At 36.4% G+C, this 23,623-nt stretch overlaps 1 protein-coding gene across 2 annotated transcripts in view; it reads left to right on the forward strand.

Moving 5' to 3' along the window:
* The window catches only part of NKAIN3 (sodium/potassium transporting ATPase interacting 3), an 831,085-nt gene that overhangs the window by 451,676 nt on the left and 355,786 nt on the right, over nt 1–23,623 (forward strand). For both annotated transcript variants that reach the window (XM_043977983.1, XM_043977984.1), the window contains exons 2-3: nt 4,520–4,657; nt 13,099–13,179. In XM_043977983.1, coding sequence (XP_043833918.1) covers nt 4,520–4,657; nt 13,099–13,179 — 219 coding nt within the window. The remainder of the gene's footprint in view (nt 1–4,519; nt 4,658–13,098; nt 13,180–23,623) is intronic.

Here is a 23,623-nt window from a genome sequence, read left to right on the forward strand (position 1 = left end):
CTGGGATTGGTTCTAGCCTTTGAACTTTATTGAATAAAATGAATAAAAAATACAGTCCTAACCTCAACAACTACTTATGTTCACGGGACATCTCATAGCTAGAAATATATTTTAAATAATCCTCCCTCTTGAGTTATTATAATCCTATTATCAATCAATAATCAATCAATAAACATTTATTAGGTACCTATTCTGTGTCAGTCATTATGGTAAGCTCTGGGGATGGAAAAGACAACTCTTATTCTCAAAGGGCTTACAATCTAAAGGGGGAGATAACATGCAAATACATATATACAAATCAAGTTATATATAAGATGAATAGGAAATAATTAACAGAAGGAATGAAGAAGGGTTGGGGAAGGTTTACTACAGAAGGGAGATTTTAGTTGGGACTTAAAGGAATCAAGAGAGGTCAGTAGTCAGAGCAGAGGAGGGGGAGCATTGCAAGTATGGGGGACAACCAGAGAGAATGCCCAGAGCTGAGAGATGGAATGTCCCATTCATGGAACTGCCAGGAGACCAGCATCACTGAATCAAAGATTATGTCTTGAGGAGTAATATGTGAGAAGTCTAGAAAGGTATAAGTGGGCTGGTTTATGGAGAAATTTTTTTTATCTACTTAATGGTATTTCATTTTTTTCCAATTACATGTAAAGATAATTTTCAACATTCATTGTTATAAGATTTTGAGTTCCAAATTTTTCTCCCTTTCTATCTTTCCTTCTCCCTCCCTAAAATAGCAAGCAATCTGACACAGGTTATATACGTGTATAATTATTTAAAAAATATTCCACATTTGTCATGTTGTGAAAGAAAAAAAAACAGAATGAAGGGGAGAAACCATGAGAAAGAAAAAAATAAAAAGGTGAATTTTGTATGCTTCTATCTGCATTCCGACTCCATAGTTCTTTCTCTGGATGTGGAGAGCATTTTCCATCAGGAGTCTTTTGGAATTGTCTTGGATCATTGTATTGCTGAGAAGAGCTAAGTCTATGATAGTTTATTATCACACAATATTGCTGTTACTATGTGCAGTCTTCTCCTGATTCTTCTCACTTCACTTAGCATCAGTTCATGGCTTTCCAAGTTTTTCTGAAATCTTCCTGTTCATCATTTCTTATAGCACAATAGTATTCTCTTACATTATGAAGGACTTTGAATGCCAAACAGATGATGTTGTACTTACTCCTGGAGGCAATAGGATGCCATTGGAGTTAATTGAGGAGGGGCACAGGGTAACACGGTCAGATCTATGTTTTAGGAAAATTACTTTAGTGGCTGAATTAGGATATAATAGAATGGGGAGAGACTTTAGGCAGGCATATGCACCAAGAAACTATTGCAGTAATACAGGTGTTAGGTGATGAGGGCCCGTGCTAGAGTGGTGACAATGTCAGAGGATAGAAAGGGACATATTTGAGAGATTTTGCAAAGGTAGTATTGACAGACCTTGGCAGCAGCCTGGATAATGGGGAGTGAGATATAATGAGGGATTCAGGAAGATTCCTAGGTTGAGAGCCTGAGGGACTGGGAGGATGATTTTACCTTTTGTTGTCCATTCTTTGTAATCAAAGAGGACCAATGACATCATTGGTACAGTGTGTTCCACTATGACTGATCAGTCCAATAAGAGCTCTACCACATGTTGGGTACAAACAGTCTGAACATTTGGAATGGAGACATCTAGATTTGTACATCTTGTGTTTCCTTTGTGCTACTGTGCTACTATTTTTCTCATGTAGTATACATACACACAAACATATGCACATATATGTATATACACATATATATAGGTGAGTTACAGTGATGTCTATATGTTTATTCATATGATAAAGATGATTTCAGAAGATACTAATATAAAGAAGATTGGGAAAGGCTTCTTGCAGATAGTGGGATTTTAACTGAAACATGAAAGAAGCCAGGGAAATCAGAAGATGGAGGTGAAGCAGGAGAGAAATTGAGGAATGAGGGTTGGTTGATTGTTGGCCTTCATTCTTGAAGAGAAACAAAATAACATCACTATGTTGGAGTCAAGGTATAGTGTGTCCCACTGTAGCTGATATGACAAATACAAGTTCAGGTCAGTTGTGAGGCAGACACCAATAGTCCATGTGGGAATGGGGGACAGCTAGTAAATATGCCTGGAGCTTCAAACAGATAAGTGCTATGAAAAGTATGAGAAAAGGAAGACACATTTTGGACTATGGAGATTACAAAAGGATTTCTGGAAGAGATTGTATTTAAATTGGATCTTAAAATGGTAAAATTTCAACAGAAAAAAAATGATGATATTCTATGGCTTGAGTATGGATGTAGGAAAAACACATGATGACTGAGGGGAGGGACAACAAACAAAATAGCATGGCTAGGGAATGGAGTATTTTATGCAGAATGTGTGAGATGATATTGGAGAATTCAAATACTACCAGTTTGGTTTTGTTTGTTTTTTTCATGAGGCAATTGGGGTTGACTTGCCCAGGGTCACACAGCTAGTAAGTGTCAAGTGTCTGAGGCTGGATTTGAGCTCAGGTCCTCCTGAATCCAGGACCAGTGCTCTATCTACTGCGCCAACTAGCTGCCCCCAAATACTACCAGTTTTTGATACATCTTGAATGCCAGGGTGGGAAGTTTAGACCAAAACTAGGAGTCATTGTGAGGATTTTCAACAGAGTTACCTGATCTGTCACTCAATCTCTGCATAAAGACAGGGTTAGGCACTTGTCCTGTGATTTCATTGTCAGGAGCTCCCAGTGAATAATGTCTACTGATGAATGTCAGTGAAGAGAACCATAGAAGAATGGGATGTTAAGTGCCTTACCCAAGGTCACTCAGCCAACATATGTAAGGTGGGATTTGGATCCAGTTTTTTTTTGGCTTCAAGGCCAGCTCTTTCCACTATACAGTTTATGAATAAGAATTTAATTTTATAACAGCATAAAAATAAAGTTCAACACTTGAAAATATACACTTATTAGATGGGCTGTGCTGCTTTTTCATTTCATGGCGATGATAATGATAATGATAATAATAGGTTTAAATAGCACTTAAAGTTTCCAAATCCCTTTACAAATATTACCTTGTTTTACCCTCACATTGTTATGTCAATGTCACTGCTGAAAGTGTTATTTCCCATTTTACAGTTGAGGAAACAGAGACAGAGGGAAAGTGATTCATCCAGGATCACATGGGTAGTAATCATCTGAGGGTAGATTTGAACTCAGGTCTTTCTAACTCTAGATCTAGAACTTGATTCACTGATTAGTTGTAGCACCTTCAGCAGTAACACTGATAAGCACTTTTCTTCCTATTCAGTCATTCAATCATGTCTGACTATTTGTGACCCAATGGACCACAGTATGACAGCCCCTTATATCCTCCACTATCTCTCAAAAGCTGTCTAAATTCATGTTCATTGTTTCTGACACTATCTGTCCATCTCATCCTCTACGGTTCCCTTTTCTTTTTGCCTTCAAATTTCCCCAACATCAGGGACTTTTCCAGTGAGTCCCATCTTCTCATTTTGTGTCCAAAATATTGAAGCCTCAGCTTCAATAGTTAAGCTTCTGATAAATAGCCTGAATTAATTTCTTTAGGCATTGACTGATTTGATCTCTTTGCTGTACAAGGGACTCTCAAAAGTCTTCTCCCATACAACAATGTAAACGTGTCAATTCTGCTCTTCTCAACTCTATTCACTGTGCCACCCAGCTGCCCCAAAGGCACTAACTTTGTATGTATTTGCCTGTGAGATTGTGGAGGTCAAGGAGCAGTTCCTTTCAAAATTAGAATAATTCTATCAGTTCAGGTCTAATGCACTGAAACTAAGCCACTCATTTTATTTTAAGTGGCATAGTTTTGCCACATTAGACTTGCACTGATAAAACTATTTGATTCATATAATAGAACTTGAATTCAAATAATATTTCTCTTCATTTTTTCAACCATTTAATAGTCTGTCAGCAAGATATTTCCAGTTATCTTCTTTCTTTGCATTGCCTGATATCTCAAAAACCAACTATATAATTTTGGGCAATAATATTTAAAGGAACTGTGGGTTGGAAGCCAAGAACAGTGAGTTTTACTCCCCCACCCCCACCCCACCTTTGAACACATTTTGATGGGAAACGCCAGTTCTTCTTGATAGCTCCACCACCACCCCTAGAAGAGAGTGCAATGGCTTGGCTTTTAAGGGGTTCAGACACCAAAGACAGGACGAAGAAATGTTTTCAGCACTGGACTTGGGAGAGAGTGCTAAGTTCTCAGACAAATCGGGCTTTCCAGAGGGACCCAGAAGGCTTTGACCTCCTCCAAGTCCTTGTTTGCTTTCACTATCCCATTACTTTCTTGCGGAGAGAAAAAAGGGCATTTACTGACAGTGAAAAAGAATTTGCCCAGGATTTTGACACAGTAAAACTTATTTTGATTGAAAACTCTGAAGTTGTGAGGAATGAAATAAGTGACATGTGGTTTTGCTGAAATTTACATTGTCTGCTAATGTCTGGCATTTGTTTTATTCCAGCTCTCAGCATTAGAGAGGCAGATCTTTGACTTCCTTGGCTTCCAATGGGCACCAATTCTTGGAAATTTTCTACACATAATAGTTGTCATCTTGGGCTTGTTTGGGACCATTCAATTTAGACCTCGATATATAGTCGTGGTAAGTCTCTTACCTTTTTTTTTCTTTTTCTTTTTTTTTTTATTTCGGGGCAATCTGGGTTAAGTGACTTGCCCAGGGTCACATAGCTAGTAAGTGTCAAGTGTCTGAAGCCGGCTTTGAACTTAGGTCCTCCTGAATCCAAGACCAGTGCTTTATCCACTGCACCACCTAGCTGCCCCAAGTCTCTTACTTTTTATGTTGTCTTTTAATTTGCACAGAGAAGCAGGGCTATGGATTGGATAGAGAGTTGGCCTCTGAGACAGGAAAAGGAGACTCTGTTACTAACTCTGATCCTAAGCAAGTCACTTAATTTTTCAGTGCCTCAGGCAACTCTCTAAAACCATTTTACACAGTTGGTCTTTATCTGCATATTAAGAGTACCCTATGCAAATCACAGGGTCCAATGTATAAAACTTTTCAATTAAGATTTAATTCCTCCTCTTAAGATGCTTTAAGGAGATGATAAGATAATACATTTTGAGCTCAAAACTCCCCCCCCCACCACCACCCAAACAAAAACCTACTTTATATCATCATCTATTTAGCCTCACTTTTCCTGTGAGGGAATGAAGGCCTAGAGAAGTTATGTTCCTTGACCAAGGGAATAACAGGATATGAACAGAATTCCTCTGGTGCCAAATACAACATTTTTTTCATATTGAACGAAAGTATTTTTTAATAATTCCTTTTAATATATTTTATTGGCTCTACAGATGACTCCCTTATAAAACGAGAATCTGGGAGAAAAGAAAATATATAATAATATATTTTCTATGTTGTATGGTAAGACATATAATTATATTTATGTACATGAACAATGTAGTTTGACATTAAGCATAACTTAATGCATGGTCTGGCAAGACCTTTTATGACAGTCTGACTATAGTCAGCTATGACATTCATTTTATCATGGGAAAAATTAATACCTTTTTAGTTATAAAGTAAATGAAAAATTATAATAACCACAAAAAATTAGCCACATTGCTTCCTGTGCTATGTTAGGCAAATCACTTCACGCACTGGGTCTTGGTTTCTTTATCTGTAAAGTGAGGAGGTTGTACTTTATGGCCTCTGAGATGCCTTCTAAATTTGAAGTGTTATGATCCTATGATCTTCTTCCCTCCAATTGGGACCTTTTCACTCCTTTCTTTAGTCACCTCAAAATTTTGCCTATATTTCCTTAAGAAACACATTGGTAGAGGCAGCTAGGTGGCACAGTGGATAGAGCACCGGCCCTGGAGTCAGGAGTACCTGAGTTCAAATCCGGCCTCAGACACTTAACACTTACTAGCTGTGTGACCCTGAGCAAGTCACTTAACCCCAAATGCCTCACTAATAAATAAATAAATAGATAGATAGATAGATAGATAGATAGATAGATAGATAGATAGATAAGAAACACACTGGTGCAGAAATTACAAACATGTACCTCACTGTTGATTTGCACAGTTAGCTAGGTGGTGGAGTGGATAGAGTGTTGGTCTTGAGTCAAAAACACCTGAGTTCAAATCTTGTTTCAGATACTTACTAGGTGTCATCCTGGGCAAGTCACTTGGTCTTTTTTATCCTTAGTTTCTCTAAAATGGGGATGATAATAATACCTACCTCAACTGGTTGTTGCAAGGATCAAATTATAGATAGATAGATAGATAGATAATGCTAGCTATTATCATTAATCCCCTAATGAACTTCATCCTACATTTTACCTAATGATTTTTTCGTGTTTTCAAAATCATTTTAAATTTTAACCTATTTTCTAAGATTATATTATCTTTTCTCAATTTGATGCACACATTCTTGATTTTTATTGATTTTAAAAATGCAATGGGAATATTTTCAACTTCATTCTCTAGAGGATGGCCCTTTATGTGTCTCATTTTTCCCATTTAAAAACTGGGGATAGTATTGTGAACCACCCTTGTCAGGTGGTTGTGAGAAATAACAAAGATATTTAAATCACAGCATACTAAAATAGTACCAATAAGTATTAAAAACATTCAATAGAATAAAATATACTGTGTGATTGTGAGGGCTCTGCACAATCTGTTAATCTGATCTGTAAAACTGCTGATTCTCATTTCCTTTTTTCACATAAAACTGGAGGAAGAATACTGGATTTGTAGGTCTCAGTTTCCTCATATATACAATGACAAAGATGGCCTAATTGACCTCTGAGTCCTTTCAGGGTCTAAATCTAGGATGTGTGAATAAAGGTACAGCATTGCTACTATTTGTAACTATCAAAGGGAATTTTACATTACATAACTGAGATGAAAATAAGTAGAAGCAGGGACTGTGTAATGACTATCTCTAGAATAGGACTGAATAATCAAGATACCTTCCGAAGCAGGGATTTTCAACCTTTTTTGGTTCATTGATCCCTTTGGCAGGCAGGTGAGGCCTATGTACACCTTCTTAGAATAATGTTAACTACATTCATAATTGAAGGATATGCTTCAATTTAAGTTAGAGGTTAGTGAAATAAAGATGTAATATTTTTTCATCATAGTCACTGAACTCTATCCATGGACCTCTGAGGGTCTGTGAACTCCAGGTTAAGAACATTTCATCTAGAATCTGTTTATTATTTTTTTAAAGATCATGGGCAGCTAGGTGGTACAATGGATAGAGCACTGGTCCTGAAGTTGGGAGGACCTGAATTCAAATCTCATCTAAGACACTTACTAACTGTGTGACCCTGGGCTAGTCACTTAATCCCAGTTGCCTTAAAACATCCAGGGCCATCTCTAGTTGTCTTGATATATATATATATATATATATATCTTGTCACTGAATCCAGATGGCTCTGGAGGAAAGAGTGAGGTTAGTGACCTTGCACAGCCCTCTCTCACTTAAATACAATTCACAGCAAGTCATGACATCACCCCAGTGTCATGGTCCTCTTCAAAGACAAACAACAAAGGGTCACCATCCGTTTATTACTTCTTCTCATACAGCACTAACCAAGAGACTTACCTCTTTTAAGTAATGACCAATTGAATTTCTAAGATGAAACAATAAGAATCCTTATGGTTACAATTCATTCTTTTAAAAAAATCCTTAAAAGAATTATAATTCAGAAGCCTCTGGTTTTCCAGTCACTATGAATGAGATAATATTTCAAAGGCACTTAGTACAATGCCTAGCACATAGTATAGACTTAATAAATGCTTATTCCCTCCTCTCCTCACTAAGGGACTCTAGGTCTACAGAGCTCATGAGGTATGAGAGCCAAGCATGCTATGTTTCTCTTCTGTAGGTAAAGGGAGAACAGAGGCTTTCCTCATTCTCATTCTTTTCTAAAGAATGGTTGCTGTTGTTTTTTAGAAAAATGCCCATCAATCCTGCCCCCTCCTTTTTTTGCTATTGCTTCCATCTGTAGCTAAAATGAAAGACAAAGAAAACTCTGATGGTTAATAATTTCTGGGCATTACTCCAATGGGTGATCCTTAGGCAGTGATGAGACTTAACATATACAGTCCTTTTCCATCTTAATAGATATTACTTTAAACTCTTAACTATATATCTTCCTTTTACAATGATGAATGATTATTTAGCACCTAATAGAGCTCTTTATTGAAAGAGGTGCTTCAACAGTATTTACTTTTCTTTTTGTGTGAGGAAAGATCTCTTAAAGGAGTTCTGCCTACCACCTCCAATGCTCTTAGAAACCCTTGACTTCAATATGGACCATAATGATTTTTAAATATAGTGGCATAACACTATATAATTTTCTCACAACTTCCAAGACCAGTGTTTACCTATTGAATTTACTAATGGTTGCTTGAAAAAAAAAGTCAGATGTCAGGTATATCTGTATGGATAACAGTTATTTTTTTAAATTGTCACCTTGAAAGAAAAATAATATGAAACTGCTAGTTTGACAAGAGATTATAAAATGGAGAAGGCAGCATTAGCTTTCTTGTTTTTTAGAAAGTAAAATAAATAATTTTTATCATGTGAAATTAAAAAACTTTTGCACAAACAAAATGAATGCAGCCAAAATTAGGAAGATAACAGAAAACTAGGAAATGTTTTACACTTATATTTCTCAAATATATAATGAACAGAACCAAATTTACAAAAATAATAGCCCTTCTACAGTTGATAAATGGTCAAAGGATATGAACAGGCAGTTTTCAGAGAAAAGAAATTTTAAAACTATCAATGGTCATATGAAAAAAAATTGCTCTAAATCCCTACTGATTAGAGAAATGCAAATTGAAACAACCGTAAGATCAACTTACCCATAGATTGGCTAACATGACAGAAAAGGAAAATGACAAATACGTGAAGGGAAAAATTGGGATGCTAATGTGGAGTTGTAGACTAGTTTAACCATTAGGGAGAACAATTTGAAACTATGCCCAAAGAAATATAAAACTGTGCCTACCCTTTGACCCAGCAATAATTTCTTTTAGATCTATATCTCAGAGATCAAAGAAAAGAGAAAAAGACATATTTGTATAATTGTATTTTTGTATCTCTTTTTTGTGGTATGCATTAGCTTTCAATATTAAGGGCAAGACATAATAAGTGTGTTTCTAACTAAATAGTATTTCAATTTGCTGTTTTCTTGGACTTAATTCTTTATCATTTATCCCACTGCCATGGCACTTCTGACATATATATGCAAAAATGAGCAAGCAAGATGAGAGAAAACAGGGGAAAGTTTAATTCTGAAGTTCAAAATGAAGTTCACCCATAAAAAAATTGTTGGCATCTGGACAATAACAAGGGCCTAGAAACTGATAGTGTTATTTACTAGCCGTGTAATAACTGGTAAGGCTCTTAAATGTTCTGAGAATTAAAATACTTGTACTATCTGTCTCACATGGTTCTTTCTGAGGAAAACATCTACAAAACTACATGAATATGAGCTAATATAATTCTTCATATAATTATTTCTGTTTTTATCATTATATATCTCTTCATATTTAAGTATATTCACTGAATTATAATCCTACCACTTACTGATTAAAGTAAATTTTATATGTAATAATGTAAATATTATATAATTTATAGTTTAAATTAGTAAATCTAAAGCCTTTAGGATTATAAATTAAGAGACTAAAGGGAACTCAAAAGGTTATTCAGTTCAATCACTTCATTTTGCAGATTAAGAAATGGAGCCCTAGAATCATTTGGTCATGCAAATAGTAAAGTAACAGAATTGAGACTCAAATTTTTGATTTGTAACCCAAGAATCATTTTTCCACCATGCTGGATGATCCTCTGGATTGAAAAAGTTAAAAAAAAAAAAAAGATGATGCAGCATGTCCCCATAGTAACAAGTTTGATTTTATGTAAACAATCACTAGTAAAGAATGATTTGAATATTTGAATTTGTATGAGCTACTGCTCGTAATAAAGGGTGACAAGTATTTTCTAGGCTTTGAATATGAATCTAACGTATACATTAATAAGCATATGCAAATAAATGATTAAGTAATTTAAGAACAACAAATCATTAGTGAGTTTGGTTAGAAAAGGTCTGTAATCCACACTCATTCACAAAATGCCAAACAAGAACATAAAAAAGGACAAAATCATTTAAAAGAGACTTTTTTTTAAAGACCAAAAATTAAAATATCAATAGAAGAAAAGGAAGTAACAGAGGCTAATCATGCTTTAAATGTGACAAAGACAATCACTCCATGCAGACCAGTAACAATCCATTCTAAACTAGAAAATATTTAGGAATTAATTTATTATGGCCAAGATTATAGCCTAGTGATGCTTTAATTATGCTAATTGATCAATCCAAAGATCAATAGTATTTATTAAATATCTCCTATGTTCCAGATACTGTATTAGGTACTGAGAATACCAAGATGACCATGAAAGTGTCCCTGATCTCAAGAAGCCTACATTCTGTAGGAGAGTGAATGTGAACGGAGACAGAGACAAAAAAATATTTTGTTCACTTGTTTCAGTCATGAACAACTCTTCATAACCCCCATTTGAAGTTTTCTTGGTAGAGATAGTAAAGTGGTTTTCCATTTCCTTCTGTATATAGCTCATTTTATAGATGAGGAAACTGAGACAAACTGGGTTAAGTGACTTGCCAAGCTAGTAAGTGTCTGAGGTCAGATTTGAAATCAGGAAGAGGAGTCTTCCTCACTCCAGGTCTATTCACTGTACTATCTAGCTGCCTATATAGAAGTATAGATGAGGTATAGTCAAAACAAATACAACAAAATGGGGGCAATGGTACTATCAGCAGAGGATCTGGAGAAGGTAGCACTTGAGCTGAAATTTAAAAGAATTGTGGCTTCTAGGAGGCAGAGGGTGTGTCCTGCAACAGGATACTGTAAGGTGGTTTAAATATTGGATTTTTGAACAGCTGGTACTGGGATGTCAATTTAGGAGGAGAGTTATATGTATGAAAAAGCAAGAATGGAGATTTTTGGAGATAATGTACATAAATGACCACATATAAAAAAAATTAAAAATAAGTTAGGATACTAGGCACTGGGGGTAATACAGGACTCATAGAAGGTGACAATTGGTATGACTTTTGAAAAAAGCAGTTCTTAAAATGGAAGAATTGCAGATAATACAAAGGCACAGAGATGGGAAACAGTTTATCATCTGTCATCAATAGCAAGAATGCCTATTTGGTTTAATCATAAAGACTATGAATGGGGATCATATATAGAAAGGCTAGAACAATAGAGTGGAAATAGGCTATAAGGGCTTTTAAATTCAAGGCAGAAAAGTATTAGGGAGCCACTGGAGTTTATTGGTTGGCAAAGGAAAGGTTAACTATTGATCCATTCAAATCTATGCTTTAGGAAACATCATTATGGCTGTTATTTGGGACTGGGCTTGATTCAAGACAGTTCCCTGGTAGTGGATATTTTGATTTTGAAAGTTGCCTATCATTTTCCACCTGCCAAGCATCAAAGAGTGCCTGGAGCTTTTCGCGGCTGCCTTTGTGATGGTAAACCTATAGTCCTCTCAGCCAACCGGGACTCAAGGATGGTCCTGATACTGTTAAAGGGAAAACTAGCCTAACTTGTGTGGAGGCAGGGTTAAGATATTTCTCCTGCTACAGCAGTGGCATGCTGAATGTATGGAATGGTGAAAAGCAAGTGGCAGGGATACTAATTTATAATTTAAGAGGCAACAATCATTGCTGCTGATTTTAATTATTCTTATTAAATAAAAATAAAGTTGAAAAAAAGGATTTCAACTTTCTGAGTAAAGTAAAAAAAAAAGTAAATAGGCTATCACTTGTATTTCCTGTAGGTGATTATTCTTCTGGATTAAAGATTTCTTCCATTCTAAATGTTATAAACCTTTTATTACAGCTAAATAGCCTGATGTGGTAGGCATTTCCCAAAATGCAGTTAGTTATGAACAACAATATCATATTAAAGCTCACATTTATGCAATGCTTTGCAAAGAATTTTATATACATGATCTCTTTTGATTCTTATAACCCTTTGAGGTAGATGTGATTATCTTCCCTACATGACAAGTGAGTCAATTAAGTCTCTGAGAATTCAAACTCTGTTCATTCTGATTTAGTCCTTTCTCACTCTTCTCTGTCCATTATGCTCCACCACCTCTAAGTATTTGGTTATGATGTTAAGAAGACTATTTGGGAAGTAATTTTCAGGTTTTAAGAATATATTTTTGAAGACCCTTGCTGCTAATTAACTTCTTAGATCTATGAGGTTCCATGTTGTTTACCTAGCCTATAATTAACAAAAGGCTTCTACACTTCTCTTATAGGGAAAGTTAGACCAGGAAATCCAATATTTAAACCATATGTAGTCTCATAGGTTAATAGCTGAAATGGGCTTTAGAAACCATTTAATCCAAACCTCCTTTTTTTGGAGAAGAGGAAATTGAGGCCCAAAGAGGTTACCTGACTTGCCCAATATGACACAATGGGCATGTATAAAAACTGGGATTTAAACCCAAGTCCTTTTATTTCAAATATAGCACTTTTCCATTTTCCTAGAGAGATATTATGAAGAAAAAGCTTTCCATTTGGGGGCAATATCCTCCATCAGAGCAATGGGGATGCTGGAATTTGACTTACAGTCTTTAATGCCTGGCAGACCTAAGCCATTTTTAATTCATGGGTGACCCCACAGTGAGTTTGGATAATGGTGTTCATTGAAGGAGAAAATACTTAAAAACAGTAATCAAGTCTAGGTTTTTGGATTTACTTGTGCCGTGGGCCAGTAATGCACTTTAAAGAATAAATCTAAGCTTTACTGTCATCTACTAAAAGCTACAGAGAATATTGGATTTGTAATTTCTAGGGATCTTTGGGGACCTGCATAAGAAATCTTCCTGGGTTCTCTCTATCCACTCCTTCCCAGAAGACTTATGCTTATTGACATTTCTTATTATTGATCTGTTTAGTATATGAGCCTTTCATCTTCACATTTTTCTTCTTTTTCTTTTTTCCTTCTGTCTAGTACACGGTGTGGACTGCCCTCTGGGTCACCTGGAATGTTTTCATTATCTGCTTTTATTTAGAAGTAGGCGGGCTGTCTAAGGTGGGTTGATCATACCTTTAACTTTGGGATATAGAAAATGTTTTGGCAAATGACAATTATGATTAGTACCATTTTCTTACTGGCTCATTGATCTCAGAAGCAAGAGGAAGATTGTCTTTAAAATAGGCCCTTAAAAGGAGCTGGCTTATGATATGAGTGTGTATATATTATCTTGACTCACATAAAAATAATTGTCTCAGGAAAATGTAAATAATTATATCATTGAAAGCACCTTTTGACCCTTACATTATAGTCTTATTTTTTATTGTGATATGCTGAAGTGGGCAATTCAGCATTCAACATGTGACTTTGTCTAGTTTTCAAAGGTATTTCGCAATGTAGCTAGTGTTCTAAGTGGGAAAGCACAAAATGTATTTGAGTATTCTTTGGCTTGGAGCAGTCAAAGGGATTGAGAAGGTTAATGCAATGGCATGCTGAACAAATTGGCATCACTATTGGAATACTGATTCTGAAGAACTACATGATAAAAAGGTAACATCTTTCCACATTTGAATGGAGCATTCTGTTACTTGCAACTAAAGGCTGTGGTACAATGATTCATATTTCTCATTCTTGAACAGTCAGAAGACAGTCTGTTGGATGAATCCTTATCCAAATTATATTTCCAACCACACAAAAGTAAATGTTAGGATAGTTGAGAAGCTTCATTATGACTTCTGCAAAAATATTTTTGATTGCCACCCAAATAAAAAAGCAGATTGCATTGCATTTTTATTTACATGACTTGAAATGATTTTTCCCCTTATACATCAGCACATCTGTTACTGTGGAGCAGAACCTTAGCAGCATCATTAAAACAGGAAAATCAGAGCTATTTTTTTTAGGTTTCTCATGACCAGTTTGTAAGAACACCATATTTGTAGGAAGGCAGACTATCTTGCCAGCCATCCCAATTGTAAGGTCAAATGTAAGGGGGTTGATCTGTTCTGCCCTGATATGACAAGTGTAGAGACACAAACTCTTGGAGAGAAGACTGAGGTAGAAAGAAAGAGGGCCCCTCAAAGAAAGAGAGTCCCATGCAAGATGGGTAAATAAATATATGTAGATTTATAATGATTTGTTGGAATAAATAGTTGTTTAAGAGAGTTTAATCATGAAATCCAATTCTCGGCAGCAAAGGGACTGATTGGTGTAATGGATCCCTGCACCAACCCCAGGCTAGGTCAAATATCATATAAAACCAGAACAAAGAAGGCATGGTGCCAGGATATTCCAAGGACATGTGCAAGGGTTCCCATGAGATAGCTGGAGCATCTTTTGGTGTTTACATTTACTCAAGGTAGTTTACATTCTTCTGTGAAGTCATAGGTCATGTTCCCACTCTGGCTACTGCTATACACAGTTAGTTATATCTGGGTAAAGGTGTTCTTTTTCTTTAAGGATGCCACAAAGTCCTCTGTAGATTAGATCTGAGAAGATGTATTTAATTGTTTGTTTGTTTATCTATTGATTTATTTTTGGTGAGGCAATTGGGGTTAAGTGACTTGCCCAGGGTCATACAGCTAGTAAGTGTCAAATGTCTGAGACTGGATTTGAACTCAAGTCCTGAATCCAGGGCCAGTGCTCTATCCACTGCGCCACCTAGAGGCCCCTCTGAGAAAAATTTATACAAAAACAGCTTATTGCTATTAGACTCTATCTAACAAAAGTACTAATGAAGTCCATTTTGTAATAAAGAGAACTCAGTTCAGTCAACTTCTGAGAAATGCCCAGAGGATTTTCTTGAAAACCTACAGAGATGGTTTCCCATTGTTCAATTCAATAATAACTTTATAATTAGAGCTGCTCTTCATTTTCTTATGTTGCCAAATGTATTCAAGTACCACTATATACATAGTTCTAACAATAAATTTTCTATACATTGGAGATAATATTTATGTTTTCTAACATTAATATAACTAAAATAGGAACACATCTATAATTAAACACTAATCTGTCTACTATCTTAGATAAATTTTAAAGTCATTTGACAATTCAGATTTTCTGAATAAGAAGTCATGCCTTTTGAATTTAGGCTCAGGACATTTAAATTCCATTTGTGTTTTCTGTCTTATGGTTTTAACTACCAGATTGAAGTAATATTTATCAAGCATTGGGAAATCATTTTTTATCATGTATGTGCTGAGATGGGGTGGGCAGGATTTGTAAAATGTGATCATGCATCTCTAAATGCTGACTCACTCTAAAAGAATAGTATGAACAACTGAGGAAATTTTATTGGTTAATCTTTACATGAAACTCCAGGCTCATCTAAGGTAAGGCATGCAACTTGCTAAGAAATGGTTTTCTGTCACTATGGAAGTTCTCTGGCTGCTGCATTGATATTGTTCCTTACTCTACTTGTATAAACATTTCCTTTTCCTTTTCTTTGTCCTGGCCTACATCCTTATGAATCTGTATACAGCAGGCAGGGAGTCCAAAATTGAGCCTTCATCCTTTACATAATCTAAAGCTCTGTCAAATCCTCTAAACCCTCTCGAGCATCAATGCTTATTCCCTGAACTGGGAAATTTAGGGACAGCTGGATATTTGTGACTTTGTCAAAGGAAAATGCATTCAGTTCCTAAAGTAGTAGTTGATTGCAGAAGGCAGCATACATCTGTCTTTTTCTTTGCAAATAACTATTTAAAACAAAGCAATGCTTCTCCCTCCCACCCCCTGTATTATATAGTTAAAGTGTAGTTTTTACTATGGCTTACAACTTAAATTATAATTAAGCTTAACACTTACTTGTATATAGTGCTTACTATGTGTCATGTACTGTGCTAAGCACTTTGCAATTATTATCTCATTTTATCGTCACAACAACCCTGGGAGCTAGATACAATTATTATTATATGCATTTTATAGATGAGAAACCTGAGGCAGACAGATGTTAAGTGACTTGTCCAGAGTAAGTGTTTGAGGTTGGATTTGAACTCAGGATTTGCTGGTTTAAGGCTCAACATTGAACCACTAACCTGCCTGTTATGCAAGATGCATTCCTCCCCACAAAGCAATATTAACAAAAGAATTCATTTCTCACCTTAAGCACTAAATCATGCTCAAATTGCATAAATGGGATGAAAAATTTGCATAGTAACCTAATTCCTCAAGTATCTGGGCTTTGGGGTCCCTTTAAGAAGATATTTTTCTCTTTTTAAAAAAATTTTTAATAAATATTTTTATTTAAAGTTTTGAGGTCTAAATTCTACCCCTCTCTTTCTCCCCTCCCTCTTCCCTGAGGGGTAGCAAGTAAGGAGATACAGGCTATACATGTACGATTATGTAAAGATGTCCATATAAGAGACTCAAATAAAAGAAAAAAAGAAAGTGAAAAATAACATGCTTCAGTCTGTGTTCAACCAATATTAGATCTTTCTCTGGAGGTGGATAGTATGCTTCATCATTAGTCCTTTGGGAATGTCTTAGATCATTGTATTGCTGAGACTAGCTAAGTCATTCACAGTTCTTCATAGTACAATATTGCCATTACTGTGTACAATGTTCTACTGGTTCTGCTCAGTTCACTATACATCAGTTCATATAAGTCTTTCCAGGTTTTCTGAAATCATCCTGCTTGTCATTTCTTATAGCACAATACTACTCCATTACAATCATATACCACAGCTTGTTTAGCCATTCTCTAATCGATAGGTATGCCTTTGATTTCTAATTCTAAGCCACAAAAAAGAGAGCTGCTACAAGTATTTTTGTACAAATAAGTCCTTTTCTATTTTTGGATGTCTTTGGGGTTTAAATTGAGCGATGGTATTCCTGGATCAAAGGGTATGAACAGCTTTATAGCCTCTTGTGCATAGATCCAAATTGTTCTCCAGAATGGTTGGATCAGTTCACAACTTCACCAGTTTTCCCATATCCCCTCCAACATTCAACGTTTTGATTTTTTGTTATATTAGCCACTCTGATAGGTATGAGGTGCTACCTCTGAGTTGTTTTAATATGCATTTCTCTGATCAATATTGATTTAGAGCATTTTTATATGACTATAGATAGTTTTGATTTCTTTGAAAACTGCCTGTTCATATCCTATGACCATTTACCAATTGGGTCGTGACTTGTATTTTTTATAAATTTGATTATGTTCTTATATATTTGAGAAATGAGGCCTTTGTCAGAAATAGTTGTTGTGAACATTCTTTCCGAGTTTTCTGCTTTCCTTATCATTTTGGTTGCATGAGTTTTGTGTGTACAAAAGTTTTTTAATTTTATATAATCAAAGTTTTCTATTTTACATTTTGTAATGCTCTCTATATCTTCTTTAGTCCTAATTTCTTCCCCTGTCTATAAATCTGACTGTTAATCTATTCCATGCTCTCTTAATTTGCTTATGGTATCATCCTTTATGTGTAAACCATGTACCCATTTTGACCTTACTTTAGTATTTGGTATGAGATGTTGGTCTAAGAAAGTTTTTAAAGTTCAGAGGGCAAAACATAATTATCCTTTCTTGCTGTTTTAAAAGACACTGGATTGATTCTATGTCAAGACTTGTTTTAGCAACTTATGTTTACATACATAAGGTGGTTATTTACAGATGTTGGGGTAAACACTACAGTGGTAACAACAAAATTCAATCACTATGTTCTCTGATGGTGGATGTCCTAGCTTAAAAGAAAAGAGAGGGGGCAGCTAGGCTGCACAGTGGATAGAGCACTGGCCCTGGATTCAGGAGTACATGAGTTCAAATCCGGCCTCAGACACTTGACACTTACTAGCTGTGTGACCCTGGGCAAGTCACTTAACCTTCATTGCCCTGCAAAAAAAAAAAAAAAAAGAAAGAAAGAAAGAAAAGAAAAGAGAGGGAGCAGTTAATCTCTAAGGTTTTATTTTACCTTTGGGATCCACTTTTTTTTTTTTTTTTAGTGAGGCAATTGGGGTTAAGTGACTTGCCCAGGGTCACACAGCTAGTAAGTGTTAAGTGTCTGAGACCGGATTTGAACCCAGGTACTCCTGACTCCAGGGCCGGTGCTCTATCCACTGCGCCACCTAGCTGCCCCTGGGATCCACTTTTGATTTGGTATCTGAATATAGATGTATTTGATGGATTAGAAAGTAACAATATTACATTCCAAACAAACCAATCAAGAGACACTGATGTCTCTAATTCATATATTGGTTGATCCCAAGTAGTAGCCATCCCTAAAGTCCTCTCAATTTTTTTTTCTCTTTTTCATAAAGAAAGTCATTCCACTCTCTATTGGGACTTAGAGGAATATGCCTAAGAGCCATGTGGATTAGTGATACTAAGATCAACAGGATTTTAATACATATCTTTTAACTTATCTGAGGGGCTAATGCTTGTGACTCAAGGCAATACTCAAGAGATGGAAGCACTGAGTGGGAAAGGACCAGAAGGGAAAGATACAATTAGAGAAGACACAGCCTTTCTGCATTCTATCTTTGGTCTCAGTACTCCACGTTAGTGATCTGGTCCTTCCAAATCTGATCAGACAGCTGGGACCTATCTCCTTCATTAAAGGAACAGCTGCCTTTTCCAAGCTAGAGTCTCTCCCTCCCTTTCTTCTCTCTCTTTGTCTCTCTCTCTGTCTCTCTGTCTGTTTCTCTCTCTTTCAGAGAGAGAGAGAGAGAGAGAGAGAGAGAGAGAGAGAGAGGTGGGGGCCAGGGAACCAGCATCCAGAACCACCAAAATTAGAGCATGGGCTACCATGATCCTCGTATAAGGCCACACTACACATTGGGGCAGCCAAGGGACTGGGTTGGATCCACTCAGTTGGAGTCTTGCACAACCCCTGGGCACTGGTGTTTCACTTTCAGTGTTATAGATGAAGAGGTACCTATTATTAAAGTTGCAGGGGAGATATAAGCCTTTGTCTCTAGACACAGGAAAAAGGGAAGGAGTACTAGACAGGAGAGGAGGGCAATCAGCAGTCAGGGCAGAAACCATGGCAAGAACAGCTTGGTTCCAGACTATAGCTTTCTCCACACTAACACAACTGCTTGTCCTTCTGTCTCATATTCTCTGGGTTGAAGCAACTGTTAAACACTTCAGTTTAGAATACCTCCTATTGTACTTCAGAGTATATAAGGAAAGAAAACAATAAGCATAAATTTGAAAGTCTTGATAAGGGGCAGCTAGGTGGCACAGTGGATAGAACACCGGCCCTGGAGTCAGGAGTACCAGAGTTCAAATCCGGCCTCAGACATTTAACACTTACTAGCTGTGTGACCCTGGGCAAGTCACTTAACCCCAATTGCCTCACTAAAAAAAAAAATTAAAAAATTAAAAAGTCTTGGTAAAATCTATTCAGCTCAATGTCAGTAAAAACTCTGTTAAATTATCGTGTAGATTGGCCCTATGGTCAAATAGACTATCATCAATCTCTTTTTTGGGGAATATTGAAAGGCAGCATTTTTCATGTTTAGAACTCTGAGGTCACTCAGGATTCTGGGAATACTTCAGATGAAGTGACTTTTTAAAAGACATTTAAGAAGTCCTTTGTAGGAGACCCTAGAATCTAAATATCAGCCTCAGGTCTAAGACCCTGTTAATTAGACCATGATATTTTCCTGTCATGTGGAAATATTGAAATTGAAATAGTTTCTTCTACTGTCTCTATTCCTCACCCAGCAAGTAAATTAAGCAACCTTGGAAGCTATTCAGGGTACTTTGAAGTCTTTCATTATGACCATTAAGGGCACTATTAATAAGATACTACTTCTGTTTTAGAACCCTTGGGAGCTTTTCTTCCTTTGTCTCGTGGTATGTTTGGAACATAGAGCCATGTATCCCTTTCCATTGGGTACTTTTTATGAGACTGAAAAGGAAGTGATTTTGAGAACTTATACTGCACTGCACACTCTTTGATTACAAAGGGATTAGACTGAGGTTATTAATGGCTTCTTTTATGTCTCAAATTAGCACTATAGGCTATTTAATATTTCCTTATTACTTGCTTTTCATGGAGCCAGGCGGATCTTGTACATTAGCAAGCCAAGAGAGTTTTCACTGTATCTAGTTTCCATAGCCCTCAGGTTAAGCATTTCCATGACAGTGCAGAAATAGTCTTGAAAATTATAGAAATGGGAAGGACTAATGTGAGGAAATGTTGTCCTGGGTCAAGCATTAAACCCTGATCAGATATTAGAAGCCATATGGAAAGGGGGCAGGCATATATCCATCTGTTTCAATCTCTTCTAAGAGAGATAAACACGTTTCCTCAAAGTTTTTATATGTTATTTTCTTTAAAATAACTATTGGAGGGGCAGCTAGGTGGTGCAGTGGATAGAGCACTGGCCCTGAAGTCAGGAGTACCTGAGTTCAAATCTGGCCTCAAACACTTAACACTTACTAGCTGTGTGACCCTGGGCACATCACTTAACCCCAATTGCCTCACTTAAAAAATAAAAATAAAATAAAATAAAATAACTATTGGAGACCTCTATATAAGTTCATATATATTTGATTCTATAATGGATCTGTCATTCACCTAATTTGGTGCAATGTAATGCCATGTAATTCAGTAAGTAATAATGTCATGCACAAATAAAAACAATATAGTCTCTGTCCCCTACAATCCAATAGGGAGATATGACATGCAGAGGAGTAGAAATTTTTCTTTCCCTGGTGCACAATAATACTTAATTTCTTCCTCATATAATCAATCCCCTTACTCTAAATGATACATAAAGGACCCCAGGTGATTTGAATGGATCTACCCAGTTAACCCCAGAGGGACAAATGGATCTCAAAGGGACAATTAGAAGGGTTTCAAAGTTGAGGAGCTCCAGATAACCTCTAGCTACTTGGAATATGGGGGAGAGAGAAAATTAAGATGACAAAATTTCCTTAAATCAACTTGATATAGGCATGGAGCCTTGCCTGGAAGACTGGCAGAACTGTAGTACAAGGACTGAATCCTTCCTTGCCATTATTTTACAGTGAATCATAGGCCAAATCTGGAACCCTTCCCAGAGATATAGGACTGGCTTCTGACTGGGTAGGATACAGTCATTTGAAGCTATAAGAAAGGATTTATGCTATCCACTAGCAACCTCCTACCACAGGGAAGCTTTGTAGGTCAGTGAAAGAACCAGGATGAGAAGTAATCATCCTGAGGGATGAGCCTTGCCATGCCTTAGGAGCTGTGGAATGTTATAAGCTAAGTAAAAAGTGATACCCTGTATGTGCATAGTTGTTCATGTGTTTTCTCCCCATTAGAATGTGGGGTCCTTGTGGATGGGGACTATTCTTTTCACTTTCTTTCTTTCCCTAATGCTTATCACAATGCCTGACACAGGATAAGTAATTTCTTAATAAATGTTTGTTTATTGATTGATCAAGAGCCAAAAGAACCATGGAGGAGAAGTGAGGAGGAATTGGGCCTCCTACAACTATATTCTAAAGGAAATGCCATATCTAGCATTTGATTTCAAGTGACCATATGTATATAGGCCTTTGGAAGAGGGTGGCCCATAGGTATGTTTAATTGTTTTCTCCATGCTCTGTTGTGAGCCAAACTAACGATATTTCCTTAACCTATAAATACAATCTCTCTTACTTTAAACCTTGGGAATCATGTCCTTGCAAAAAGCATTGACTTCCTGCAGTCTCATATACAGTAGTGAAATTCCTATATTTTTAGGTGGGAGCAATGGATCAGAGAAGTGAGAGACTTCAAAGAGACTTGTGTCATGAGAAAGCTCCTGACACAAAAATAGTAGCACAAAATAGATTGTGATAAGGGCAAGGAGCTAGTCAGAGTTTTATTTTTTTAAAAAAAATGAGGAAGGAGGGATTACTTTAAACTTGAGGGAGAAGGGAAAGCTTTTTTTTTTTTTTTTTTTGCAGGGCAGTGAGGGTTAAGTGACTTGCCCAGGGTCACACAGCTAGTAAGTGTCAAGTATCTGAGGCCGGATTTGAACTCAGGTCCTACTGAATCCAAGGCCGGTGTTTTATCCACTGTGCCACCTAGCTGCCCATAGAAAGGAAAGCTTTTTAAGATGGTGGCACCTGAGTAGGTACTTGATGCAAAGATTCTGAATAGTAGAAATGAGGAAGGAGTGTGTTTCAGGTGTAGGGGCAATGTGAACAGAGAAGCAAAGGAGGCCAAGATGAGTTAGGGAACAGCTGGGAGTCAGGTTTGGTTGGAATGTAGCATGCATGAAAAGGAGTCTTGTAAGATAAGTCTGGAATGTTGCGGTCTCCTTTTAGCATAATTATGCCATCTATTTCCTCTTGTAACTCACTTAACTTCTCTTTTTTAAGAATTTAGATACTATACCACTTAGTACATATATGTTTAGTATTGACACTACTTCATTGTCTATGGTACCTTCTAGCAAGCTGTAGTTTCCTTCCTCATCTCTTAATTAGTTCTATTTTTGCTTTTGCTTTATCTGAGATCATGATCTCTACCCCTGCTTTTTTTAACTTCAGCTAAAGCATAATAGGTCCCTTACCTTTACTCTATGTGTGTCTCTCTGCTTCGAGTGTGTTTCTTGTAAACAACATATTGCAAGATTCTATTTTTAATTCACTCTGCTATCTGCTTCCACTTTATGGGAGAGTTTGTCCCGTTCACATTCACAGTTATGATTACTTTATATTTCCCTCCATCCTATTTTTTCTTCCTGTTTATCCTTCTCTTTCTCCTTTCACCCTTTCCATCCTCACTAGTATTTTGACAATCTTCCCTCCTTTCTGTCTCCCCCCCTTCCCTTCTTCAACTACCTCCCCTCTTACTTCCCTGTAAGGTATGATGGATATCTATTCCCAACTGATTGTGTATATTATTCCCTCTTTGAGCCAATTCCAATGACAGTAAGGTTTAATAGGGAGAAGGGAGAAAAATTTAGAACTAAAAATTTTTAAAGAGTGAATGTTAAAAACTGTCCTTATACATAATTAGAAAAGATAAAATACTATTTAAAATGATGAGGAAAAATAACCTTAAAAAGGAAGTTTGAAAATAAAATGTAGAAAGTCTTAAATGAAAGGTTAAGAAATTTGTATTGTGTCTATAGTGAGTAGAGCTTTTGAAGGGTCAGGGTCAGGGGAGTTAGATGATAATGTGGTGTAATGGAAAATGTACTGGATTTGGTGCCAAAGATCTGGTTTGTGTGTCAACTCCAATGCTAACTGTAGGCCCTCAGGCAATTTACCTAACCTAAGACTCATCTGTAAAAGTGGAATAATAATATACTATTTACTGTATAAGTCTATTGGGTGAAAAGCACTTTATAAATTTAAAAAACTATATAAATGTGGTCTATTATAGTCACCCCTGAGCATTAGGGAGATTAGGTTAGTGCCTATGTGGAAGATGCATTACGGATAGAAAGATAACAGACACAGAGACCATATAGGAGGCTATTAAAATATATGTAATTATGTTTGCACATGAAGATGTGCTCTTGGTATTTAAACCAAGGATTTAAAGAGGCTTAAAGGTTTTTTCCC

The sequence above is a fragment of the Dromiciops gliroides genome, chromosome 1 (genome assembly GCF_019393635.1).
Source record: "Dromiciops gliroides isolate mDroGli1 chromosome 1, mDroGli1.pri, whole genome shotgun sequence".
NCBI lineage: Eukaryota > Metazoa > Chordata > Mammalia > Microbiotheria > Microbiotheriidae > Dromiciops > Dromiciops gliroides.